Source organism: Arvicola amphibius, chromosome 12 (genome assembly GCF_903992535.2).
Source record: "Arvicola amphibius chromosome 12, mArvAmp1.2, whole genome shotgun sequence".
In the NCBI taxonomy this organism is placed as follows: Eukaryota; Metazoa; Chordata; class Mammalia; order Rodentia; family Cricetidae; genus Arvicola; species Arvicola amphibius.
In genome coordinates, this window is record NC_052058.2 from 62,844,698 (window position 1) to 62,857,765 (window position 13,068).

The following is a 13,068-nucleotide window of genomic DNA, read 5'->3' on the forward strand; positions in this document are numbered from 1 at the left end:
ACACATCCATTTCCACAAAAGTTCCAAATGCAAAAGGACATACAAACAAAATAACTTCAAGTACCCTTTTTTTCATTCAGTACTTTTTCTCACTCCGTGTGGGAGGTTCTTTTCTCATTTTCTGGCCCTAAAATAATGTCTCCTCTCTCACAGTGCTACCATGTATATTTTGAAGTTTGATCTGGAAGCCCTGGGGTATGGTGTCCATTTTCTTTTGGTAGTCCTTTCATGGATCACAGATTCTGTCCACCAGTAAGAAGAACATCCTACTTACACAGTCATGCCTGCATTGGTTTCCTCTCCTTTCTGAGATGAATTTATACCCAGGACAGTCTTATCTGTATGCTGGTCACCGAGCAGATCAAATAGACACGTTAGTATTCATTTGATTCCTTTAATCCACAGGATACAACCATTGACTATCTTATATAATTGGGACAAGTGTCAAGAATTCTAGGCAGGCTTGACAAGGGGATTCTCACTTTGACAGAGGCTGGTTGTCTTATGCAATAGGTAGGGGACTAGTCTCAAAGGTACCAGGCTATTTCATTTGTGAGTTCTCAACAAAATTGTCCTAGTGGGTGCCATGAACCCAAGAGCTAGCATATAGCCTTCTAATCATGGAGTAGATGGGAAGTCCACCTACTTCTTGGCAGTCTTTCATTTATTAAAAAAAAGATATATTTATTTTTAGGATATGTGTAAGAAGTCTTTGCCTGAATATATTTATATGTATGTCTTGGGCCTGCAGCAGCCAGAGAGGATGTCAGATCCCCTGGAAACTGTAGTTATGGATAGTTAAGAGCTGCTCTGTGGGTGCTGGAAGCTGAGCCCAGGTCCTCTGTGAGAAGAGGAAATGCTCTTAGCTGCTGAGTCATTGCTCCAGCTCCAAGTCTTGGATTTTTTATGTGATTGCAGATGGCTTCAAGAGCAGGAGCTCCAGAGAAGGTCAAAATCCTAAAGCCTTTTTTGACTCTGATGCAGAAGTCACAAACTGTCACTTCTGTTATAACCTATTGACTAAAACAGTCATAAATCTGCCCAGACTCGAGGGCAGAGGCAGAAGAACATTTATATGGAAGGGGTGTGGAAGAGCATGTGACCAAAATAGAACCCTGCTCCAGTCTGTGTCTTCTTTTAATCATGCCTGCCTAGTCAGGGCCTAGGACTTTGATCATTGCTTTTCAGAAAATATATTAAGCCCAGACTCTTAACCTCTGATTATTGATGAGCTGAAGTGAATCATGTGTTTTGGTGGCAGACAAGAAACATCTAAAGTCACACTGTAGAGTAGAAAAAAAGAGATTAGGTATTTGAGGTTACCCACCAGGTGTCTCATAACATCAAGCAAATCTCAAATGACTTTACTAAACACAAGGAGGGATTTGGGGTAGCCTTTTGCAACATTTTCCTTCCCTTCTCATCTTAGGCTGTGTGTCAGCCTACCTTCCCCTTGTAAGGACAGGTTCAATGTGGAAGGCCATACTTTGGCAGAGGAGGTTCATGACTCTCTGTGTCTGGAAGATGGCAAATATGCTGCAAAGACATTCTACTTCTGCTTCCCTGGAGGAGGGGACAGAGGATCAAAATCACTACCACTAAAACATAGGCTTATCATTGTCTGTGGAAACGATTTTATTTTCTAGTTAAAACGTTGGCTTCAAAGCCTAGGTATTTGGAATATAAATTGTAACACTTAAAAGTTAAATTCACCGGTAGGCCACCGTGATTGCTCAGTTGATGGGACGACATGAGGCAATATCCACACACTCAACACCTGCTGACAGTTTTGTTTATTATTTACTGGATTACTTCATTTCTCATAATCGTACAGTAATTCTTTCAAACAACACTGTTATAGCTGAAGTTGGTCACATTGTACCATCTTCCTTCTACAGTAGTGCAGTGTTTTTCACACTTAACTTTTTAATAGAATATTTGAATATTAAGGAGTGCAGTTAATTAAAAATAACAAACGGACCAAACTTCAAGAGAAACAATTGCACACTCAGTTAAGGTTCTGATGCTATACAGTGGTTTGTGTGCATTCAAGAGGAAACAATAGAGGTCCCAGTTTGACAAGGAACTGGAGGCATTTAGGTGGATGGAAGTGGCTCCCTTAAGACCTGTTTGGCAGCTTGGAAATGAGGTTTAATACTGGCTCGATTGCATTTGCTTTTCCAGAGAGTTCTTCCAGGCAAGAACTGAGAATGACTGGCAGGGTGTAATCCTTATCTCTCTGAAGGCAAAAGTCCTCCAGCCACGTCTATAACCATCTCAAGACTACCCCTAACCCATTCATGTTGAACTTTTAAACTCAAAATTACATTGCACCAGTCATAGGAGTTGCATACGTAGTGTGTGGGAGTGAGGGTGTGTATACATACATGGTCATACATTTGAAGAGAGGAGAACATAAGCAGACTGAAAGGATAGGCAGTCAAGGGTAAGCGAGGGAGGAGAAAGAGATAGATGATAACGGATTCATGTGGGAGGTGGAAGGGCTTTGGAGAGAAGAGCACAATGATAAACGAGAAGAGGAGGGTGTGCCCGGAGTAAAACAGAATGCGGGAGGAAACAGAGTAATAATCTTTTTTTTGTTGTTTTTGTTTTTGTTTGGTTTGGTTTGGTTTTCGAGACAGGGTTTCTCTGTAGCTTTGGAGCCTGTCCGGAACTAGCTCTTATAGACCAGGCTGGCCTCGAACTTAACATAGATCTGTCCGCCTCTGCCTCCCAAGTGCTGGGATTAAAGGTGTGCGCCACCACCACCCGGTCAGAGTAATAATCTTAACACCACTCCTTGTCTTCCCTCCTGAGTCTATAAGCTCCTATCTCCAACAGGGCTGGATGGCATCAGCAGCTTCATTATCCTTCTGTTCAAAATCAAGACACCACTTTCATCATAGAGTGGAAGAGAAGAGTGGAAAGAAAACAAAACAGCAGTGAGGAGATGTGCGCACCCTACCATACGGGTTCATAGCATCCTCTTATCTGGCAATGGTGAACAGCTTGCCCTTGGATGCCCTTTTACTAAAGCTCGTACACTGGCCGTAGGTGAGACGGTCAAGTTTTCATCTGTACTTTGTTCTAAAAGTTAGGGAATCTGTGAGGCAAAATGTACAAGATAAATCCTCCCTTCTCACACGGGGAAGCCAGGGTGCTGCCGTGCTGAGGGCACCAAATGCACCCCTACTCCAGAGGCTATGGGTGTACTTTGGCACTCTTCCTTCCCGTTGCGTGAGGGGCATAATTGTACGTGGTTCCTTAGGACGGTAAAGCGCTGGGTGAGTTCCCTGTGGAGCTTAGTTCTTGGTTGGACAGCTGGATGCTTTAGGCAACACAGAGTGGTTAAAGTCCTGTGCTCTGGAGACACTGAGCTCGTTCCCGTAGCTCAGGGCATCTAGTGTATGAGGGACCTGGGGAACCTTGAGTCACCTTCCTGCCTTCATTGCTCATCACGAAAAGGTAGAAAAGAATAGATCTTTCCTTAGGAGGTTGAGAATTCAGTAAAATGTTTAGAGTAGTGCCCATCACAGAGCAGCTAATTAATATTGCCTGTCATTATTCCTAATTGGACAGCATGAATAAGGCTTGGTGACCGCACTGTAGAGCCTTCCAGACCCATGTCATGTGTTTCCATAAGGAGAGTTCCAGGGAAAGCAAGCTGGCTGAATTACATTGGGTTATTGCTAGTCGACCTGGACCCACGAAGCTAGTCTTCCTGATAGCTGAGTCACCATACCACTCTCGGGCAGTGAGTGCAAACGGGACCTCAGTCCCTACTGAGCGTGATCGCCAGATGCTCTGGTCAGAAGCCGGCTGATTGACATCTGAGAAAGGACTATCAAAAATTACAATATGATTCAGAAAATTTAGTAAGGGGAGTGTGGAGAGAAGCGTTTTTCAGATTGATAAGAGCTTTAGTTCACTGAAACACTGACAGGAAAGAATCTCATTCCCGGATGAAACCAAACATCAATCAAACCCAGGGCCAAACAGAATCAAAGCTCTTAGGTCTCTGTTGGTAGTTTCAGAGAGTATAAATATTTTTAAAGAAGCTCCACTTATTTCCTGCAAAAGGGTCTGCTGAGTAGTCTTTCAGATAGCCCTCTCTGGACCTAGATTTGGCAGGCGATATTGCACTGCCTCTCAAAGATCATGTTGTTTAGAAGAAAGGACTGAAATCTACCAGCAATTCTGGTCCTGGCTGAACATGGAGAAGGGAAGACCTAAACTCAGTAAGGCTGGACCCCTAACAGAACCTAGGTTCACCTGTGAGGTCTGGAGATAGCAATAAGGGAGCCTAGGCGAAAACCCATGAGAAACACACATGGGCCACCTCATTATCTTCTTCAGCGCATGCCTGGGCTCCCTGCATTCGGAGGCTTCCGAAATGCCTAAGCTGGGGCACCAGGCAGGTGAAGATTTACACTTTCACTTTGGCTCCCAGCTGCCACTGGGAACTCTCTAATAGAAGCACCTCCACCTTTGACTTTTCATGGGCAGCGGGATGGAAATTCATCTCGGTGAATTTCTTGAAGGAAAACAAGTGACTGAAGCAAATAAATGCCAAAATCAGTTTCAAGGTAATCTTCTAAGGAAACAAAATGATGCTGCATGAAGCTACTGTCTGTTGGGTTGAGTGACCATGCAGATGGAGGTTATCACATTGGACAAGTCCTGCAGGGAGCAAGGGTTACTCTCTTCCTGGTGTAGAAGGTACCTGTGGAGCTTTGGGTGTCCCATTAAAAAAAAGTCTAAAAATCCACAAACCCACCCAGATGTCCCCCTCTTCTCTCCTGCTTTATTTTGGCAGCGACTCCCGAGTCCCACGGCGCTAGATGTCCTTGCTGTCCCCATAGTCATTGTAGGGGATGCTTAAGGTCTGTTCCTCACAGGTCTTCCTGAGGTCCCGGCTGAGCTCTGACCAGTCCAGTCCATAGGGTTTGATCTCACTGTACCGGCAGCCCAGGTACTTGAGTGATGCACGCCTCAAGCTTATCTTGGGCTCCTGAAGCAGTCCATTGCACCAGCTGCTCAGTTCTCCAAGCTGAGAAAGGATGAGGCCTGCTTTCCTACAGGCCAAAGAGAAAGGATGCTTTGGTCAGGAAACAAACAGACATGCCAAAAAGAGACAGCCAGAAAAGAAAATTACTACCAGGGTGAGACTCTTGACTTTAACAGGGTAGAGCTGACCGTTTGTTCCATCCTAGTCCATTTTTCCTCTTAGCACAGCAGATCCTTCATGCTTGTCTGTCCAGTGAATGAATGAATGAATGCAAGGCATGGGCAGGCAAAGCGATGTAGGCACAAGTAAGAAATGGAAGTAACAAATGCAGCCAGGAAAGAAATAAATAAAGCTGAGAAAATGAATAACTAATATTTTAGTGGGGATATATAACTTTTTAAATCATGGAGTCTGTGGTCTTGAGAGAAATCAAATCAATGTTATATAAAGCCAGCAATTTATCATCACTAAATGACAAGTAATGTACTTGCCTGAAATTTCTCCTTTCAAGGCTAAATTTGAATTGATAAAAAAAAAAAAACCAGTCAATATAGTGGAATGAAAGGGGTATCTGATGTAACCAATTATGTCTGTGCTGAGGTAATTATGGGACGATAAGGCCGAGGACAATGGGGCTCTGGCTAACATTAACATGAAGCATATTTTGGACAGAGCAGACTCCCAGGTGCACACACTACCTAATTAACCTTCAGGGGAGCTCATGCTCTGCTTCTTCATCTCCTTCATAAAGTCACAAGGCCATTGCTGTTGCTAAAAACACCACTGAGTAAACAAGCAAGGGAGTGGGTGAGAAGGCACCTGAGCCATCCAGGATCCCTGGAGCAGAAGGAGAGGAGAGCAAGGCTGCCCAGAATTACACAAATTTGACAATACTGTTGTCTCTGCATGTGGGAACCTCTGACACACAGCCTGGTGAAATGGCTAGCACAGCCTGGTGAAATGGCTAGAACCACCTGGTAAAATGGCTAACACAGCCTGGCGAAATGGCTAGCACTGGGGTGACTGCTGTGTCCTTTTTCCTGGTGTCAGAGATAAAGGATACCTGGAAGCCTGTTCTAGGGCCATGTTGGTTTTCTTCCTAAGCACCCAGGACAAGGGATTTTCTCACTTGGTTGTGCTTCTTTTCTACTTTTCAAAGACATAAGTGGCCAGGAAGCCATGAAGACGATTCTCCTACTGGAACAAGCTCATGAAAGGCTCAAAATGTGGACTAGGAAGCTTGCAGAACAGAATCCCTCGCAGTATTAATTCACTGCTAAGCTGAAAAACTTTTCTTGTGAAGAATGATCTCTTTTCTGCTTTAATCAACAACTCTTTATACAAATGGGAATTTTCCTGCATCTCTTCTATAGTAAACATTTCAAAGAATAACTACACCCATTTAATTCCTCCTCATCTGGGCAGCGAGTGTGTTGTCGGGGGAGGGAGGATAGTGATATCACTGTATTCCTAGGATAACAGGAAAAAGGAAGATTAAGCTGGTGTTGGAGTAAAGATGTCAAACTTCAAGCAGCAAAGTCAAGGGATGAAGAGCAGTGTAAACTCACTAAAAAGAAGTTGTGTTTTCTCCAATGATGGTAGGTCGGGGGAACTCAAACGAACGCTCTGTCATCTGACTAAGGAGTCTCTCTGGATGAACTTTCCCTATCAGCTCCTCTAGTTTGGTCAGCCAGGGTTCAGGGTTTGGGTGGCCCTTCCCTCTTAATCCTTCGTTTGTGTGCTATCATTAGCTAGCCTTCTGAGGAGTTGAAAGACGTGGGGGTGGGGTATGAAGAAGAAATGAGGACAACATCTCATCATCTTCCGGAAACAGAAGGAGCACAACCCAGTAGCCTTTCAAAAGAGTGAATTGAATTAGTCTATGGAGTCTTTGTTGCTGTTTTCATTGCTCACTGATTGTTCTTTAAATAATAATTACTTTGGGTCTGCTCTTGACCATCTCAGAGGCAGCAGCCTTCTTTGTTAGCAATGGCGCAACACTGTTGTCCTCAGTCAGTGTTTGCGACCTCAGCTCAGTCTGGGAGCCTCGGGTTTTAATAACTCTACCAGCACAGTGGGAACCCTTTCTGTTTGCTAACAGGAAGTGTGTTCCCACAGACCCGTCTTTATTCATTCTCACAATTAACCCTGGAGTGAGTTGATGTCCCTGAAGGCTGTGAACTTTTCCTTTCCTGTGGCTCTCTCTGAGACACATGACATTAACAACTAAGACTTTGTTTCCATGGACTAATGGAATAACACAATGTTTTCTACTATGTATTTGTGAAAGACCAGTATTGCCCATGCGAGCCCTTGGGAGGAGAGTGTGGAGAAGAGGGTGCACAGTCAACAGTCGGCTTTGCTTCACAGTGGCATCCCCATATCCTCCCCTGCTCGCTTTCTGCATTAACCAATCTTCCTTCTGAATCTTGAGTCACAAAAGGGAAATTTTAAAGACTCAAATGCCCTTAGAAGTAACAATAAAATTTGCAATGCTAGTGCCATTCAAATTGTGGCATTTCTGCTCCTTAGCAAAGAACCGTGTATGTATAATGAATAAATCTCAGATTAAAGAAAGAAAGAGAGGAAAAGAGGGGCACTAGGAGCAGAAGGAAAAGAAAAGAGGAAAGAGTGAAAGAGAAGGAGGTAGCTAGAGGAGAGTATGGCATGTGTGAGCAATAATTTGGCTAAAGGTAGTTATAGGGTCTAGAGTAAAAAGGACATTCCTTAGTACTTATCTACATTCAAAGTAGGAATTTATTTCTTAAAAAAAATACAAGGCACACAGGTTAACTGCCCCCTATATATTTCCCTTAGACCCACAACAGTGGCTTTGTTTGTTCAAAGTCTATCGTTCTTTGTAAATTACAGGTAAACTTACAGAGTGTAGCTAGATCCTGCCTGACTTTATACAAGCAACTGTTTTATTCCAGGAACAATAACCTGAATAGTCTACTTCCTCCAAAAATAATAAAGTAGAGCTTGGGAAGATGGCTCAGTCAACAAAGTGCTTGCCATGCAGATGTTAGTGTAATTCTCAGAAACCAGGCCCCTGGGGTGGGATGCTATTATAATCCCACATCCATAGAAGTAGAGACAGGAGGCAGTACCCGAGGCAGACCCTGGCCTCCAACCACATCCCTACACACCAGCACACCAGCATACCAACATACCTGCACACATGTACGTACTTACGTGTACACACACACACACACACACACACACCAGCACAACAGTGTACCTGCATGCATGTACATACTTACGTGTATACACACATGCACACACACACACACACACTAGTGTACCTGCACACATGTACATACTTATGTACACACACACATACACCAGCACACCAGTGTACCTGCATGCATGTACGTACTTACGTACACACACACACACACACACACGCGCGCACACACACACATTCACACACACACACACACACACACACACACACACACAGAGAAGGGGGGGATGTCCTGAACAATGGTCTTCTGGGAAACTTTCTAATACTAAGGTGAGTGTCCTCAGATGTCAGAAGATGGGCTGGGATGACTTCTGGGGAGCACTGCTTCGCCTGTTGACTAAAGTATGAGAACTGTTTAAGAGCTAGGGGTGGGGTGGGCAGGGATACTACAGCATCAGTTTCCCTCACTTTGCCTCCTCTTCCTGACTCTCTCCCCCCCTCCTTCTCTTGCTCCCCCAGTCTCTGTCTCCTTCTGTCCTCCACCTTCCACCACACCCTGTCCTCCCCTTTCTTTTGCTTTCACTTTATTTTCCCCATCCTCACAGCCCTTGTCCTGTCTTCATTTTTCACAAGTTCTTGAGTGATTTATGGTACTAAATTTTATGCAACCCACCTCTTTATTATGTCTAAGAATTACAGAATTTCCAGGAAAATCTGCTATCTCAATATATGGTCATAATAAACAGTCTAAGACCGGAAGTGCTATCTCTCTACACTCCTCATTCCCTACTTTCCAGGAATTCTAGCTGAGCTTCGTGACCTAAAAACAGTGTGTATTGTGCGTTAGGAAGTGACAGGATTGGGTCAGAAGTAAATGGGAAAATACCATGTCACCTTAACGGAGGCCTCATCTTCTCTAACACCATCTTGAAAGAACATGCAAAAGTCTGCATCCTATAGGTAACATTCATGTACACTGGATAATCATGATGACCTCCTTAGTAAAATTTTTAATTTCCTTTCACAAGACTGAGGTTTAATTCCCTGTAAATTTAGAATCTGGAATTCTGTATCAGTGGGATCAAGAACAGGAACAAAGGCTCAGAATGTGAATTCATGACTCAACCTGCTTCAAAAGAACTGATTCTAAACCATTCTGCATGCCCTGGGCTGTGTAAAACATGTCACTTAGTTCGCCGAGCATCTGAGACCCCTCAGAAAGTCCCTACAACTTCCAGGAAACAGTACAACAGCATAAGAGACACACAAGACTCCATAGAGTGTTGAAAAGAGAATGCACAATTCGTTGAGTACCTGGGACCTAATTCATCCTCACACCGCCAGGTGAATTCCCCAAAACTCTCATAGTGCTGATTATAGTGGTAGAGGACTCGATGCAAAGTGGGGGAACCCAGATCCAGAAGGGTGTTGTAGGCAGTCTGTTGCTCCTTGCCACTGGTGTAGCCATTGAAGAGATTGTAGATCTTGTCTGCTATTTCTGAGGAGGGAAGAAAAGGCAAGTTCAGTTGTGCTTTGGGAAATGCATCATTAGGAGATTTTAACTCTGTGCAGAGATTATATAGAGTGCACCAAAACAAAATAGACGGCGCTGTCTATTAACATGTAGGATATGTGATATACTCAAGGTGTAACCATTGTTCTTGGAATCGTGATGAACACTACAAGATTAAAACAGGAGTAAGAAGAAGGACTCAATCAAGAGACAGAGTAGACACAGGTGTACAAGGCTGCTGCTGCTGCTGTGAAATAGTGTGCTATTTTCAATAAGGCATTTTCTAAGTGGAATACTGTCTGAAATAATTTTATATGTAGAAGAGTAAATACATAAACCAGTAATAGTTGTTCATTATCAGGTGATGTAAGTGAGTTTTCTATCTATCTGTTGTTTCATTGGTTAATTAATAAAGAAAACTGCTTGGCCTGATAGCTCAGAACATAGGTGGGTGGAGTAGACAGAACAGAATGCTGGGAAGAAGGGAAGTGAGCCAGTCGCCATGAAGCCAGCCACCAGGTCAGACATGCTGAATCTTTCCCGATAAGCCACCACCTTATGGTGCTACACAGATTATTAGAAATGGGTTAAGCACGATGTGAGAGTTAGCCAGTAAGAGGCTAGAGCTAATGGGCCAGGCAGTGTTTAAATGAATACAATTTGTGTGTTGTTATTTCAGGTGTAAAGCTAGCCGTGTAGGATCCTGGCAGGATGAAAAGCAGGCCTGCTCGTCTCATCACTACAATCAGGGTCAGTATTACTCGATGCACACAATCGTGTGTGTTATGTGACTGGCAACACAGTAGATTTGTTTACATAAGCACCACAAGCCTGTGAGAATACACTTTGCTCTTATATCATGACTGCTACAGCATTACTGTGCATAGGAAATTTGTGGCTCCATTATAGGCTCATGAGACCACTGTGGCATATGTGGTCCATTACTTATCAAAATATCATTACATAGCATTCAGCCATTAATTATATGTGTATAATCAGATGCAATATATGTGTACATATTTATATGTGCCAGAAAATAAATACATGCATATTTATTTATGCATTCATGGTGTTATTTTAAACGCTGACCCTAAAGTATGAGATTGATTTGTGTAATTTACTCTACCTCTGTGCCACTGGGTTTCAGTTCTCTTTTTAATAAATTAAATGCCTTTGACTAATACACCTCTAAGGTCAATTTCAGCTGCCCTACTCTTTGTCTTACCAAGGTTTACTAAAAAAATAATAATAATAATAACCTAAGGCAAAAGTTAATATATTCATGCTTGATTGGAAAGTGCAATCCCAGAGAAATAAGTCTGGGAATAAATGCCAATGAGGCAAGAAATGAGAGAAAATATAAAGGATTATGTCAGGAAGCTGGTAATGCCTTCCTGGGAACCCAAGTGTTATATTTTGCAGAAGAGGATGTTTGAAGTTCCCGAACCACTTCTGAACCATACAGTGGGAGGAATAAAGGCTTAATGTTCAGTTCCCATTAAAGATTGGTCCTAGTGTTCTTCCATATAAGACTGGTTGGAGTTTACTCCTATGAGACAATGACATGAAAACTTATACGTGTAGGTAGCTTTTACCTGGGTACCAAGTGGTTCTTTAAAAAGCACTGGGGAAACTCAGGCCACAGGCGGCAGGCTTTGGGTCAGAGATAAAGTGGGGCACCACCAGATAATACTTCTGAATCAAGAGAAGAATTCAGAGAGGCATTGACTTTGGAATACTGAACGTTTGCTGGAACCACGTAGGCCCAACATAAAGGTAATATGAGAATCTGTATACATCCAGAAACTCAAGCTAGAACACTGTACAATCCCAAATGAGTAAGCATCCAGTTTAATTTATACCTGTGGTGTATCTGCATCAAAGGTTTGCATGGCTAAGACGGAGTTCAGTGACATGCTAAAGCAGTTACAGCTTTGCATAGCCTTGGCGTTTTTTATTTTATAATCTGAGGAGTTTTGTCATTACATGTTTTTTCAATATGGCCATCAGAAAAGAGATGCTTTGTGCATGTTCTTCTTAACATCCGAGAGCTACCATCCTCTGAGCACGTAAGCAATGCTTTCCCTTGGGTGTGTTAACTCCGGAGTTGAAGAAACTGAGTTCTTGGGTGAGAAAATCAGAATTATGCCTACTTGACCCCATTAGCCAGTCACAGCATGGGACTCCTTGTGCTCACACCAGGTGAATTTCAGAATCTTGGTAAATGTCAGATCCACCAGAAGGTGTTGTGGGTAGAATGATTAAAACCAATGCTGGCCTCCATGTCACACTGATTATTTGGAGGACGGGAGCTAGATCTTACTTTCTTGATATCCTTAGAAGCTGTACAGTGCCAGATAAAAGAGCTGATCAGAATTGTTAGCTAAAAGAATAGAGCTCCTAAGTTTGAGCATAGCTTGAATCTACTTGGGAGCAGGGTTTTTAAATGATCCCTCTCCGGGCCAGTTTGCACTAACCCTAGAAACAAAACCTACAGGCAGTACACTCAGCAGCACTGCCCATCCTTCTCCTTCAGAAATTCAATTAGATTCTCAGGTTGTTAAAATTCTCAGGCAGCTGTAATGAGATTTTTAGATAAAGAAGAGAGCAATTTAGAAACTGAAGTCCCATGATATCTCATTATTATTAAAGGTTTATTCTTTTACTAGGCTAAGAACTTCACATCCTCACACCCTTCACTGTAGATTTGTGCATCTCAACAAATGAGATTAAGAGATGGACAAGGTTAGAGGTTACCAACAGGTCACATTGCTATGGTGGGCAGCAATGAGGCTTCTGGATTGTCCCCTTGCCATTGCTACTTTGCATCAGTGCTAAGTCTTCAGTGGCATATAAACAGTGTAAGGTGTAAGAGGCAGTATCTTGGGGAAACTATCTCTAATAGAGCACATGTGGGCAAAGAGTCCTTGTACGTGTGGCAAGGAGTGGGGGCTTTTCTGGAGGTAGGAGAGAAGGAAACAGTGGGCCAATTCTGATGACTGACTTGTATTGTTTGGAAGGCAGGGCATGTTTTGCTAAGCCAAGAATGGTTAGGGAAAGAAAACCATTGGTGCTCAGACTGCCCCTTAGATGGGGTGATTTGGAGTTCCTCTTTGACTGATGCACTGATGCCAAACAATGTTTCTTGCAGTGGGAGATAAGGTGTCAGATTCCAGGTTCTACACGTTTACTGTTGAGACATGGCCATGGCAGTGGTGGTGATTCCTGGGGCACGCTTCGCTCTCGTTACATAAGAGTCATGTTTAGTTGAGCAAGCCAACATCTGCATCCTGTGGGCAAAATCAAGTTCCACTACAAATCTGCTAAAACCAAGATAATCTAACTGAAGAGGATTAAAAG

At 43.1% G+C, this 13,068-nt stretch overlaps 1 protein-coding gene across 2 annotated transcripts in view; it reads right to left on the reverse strand.

Moving 5' to 3' along the window:
• Positions 1–4,837: 4,837 nt before the first annotated feature.
• Astn1 (astrotactin 1) overlaps positions 4,838–13,068 on the reverse strand; it is a 324,573-nt gene continuing 316,342 nt past the window's right edge. For both annotated transcript variants that reach the window (XM_038349589.1, XM_038349588.1), the window contains exons 22-23: positions 9,510–9,693; positions 4,838–5,075 (exon numbers count right to left, since the gene is read on the reverse strand). In XM_038349589.1, the coding sequence (XP_038205517.1) occupies positions 4,838–5,075; positions 9,510–9,693 (422 nt within the window). The remainder of the gene's footprint in view (positions 5,076–9,509; positions 9,694–13,068) is intronic.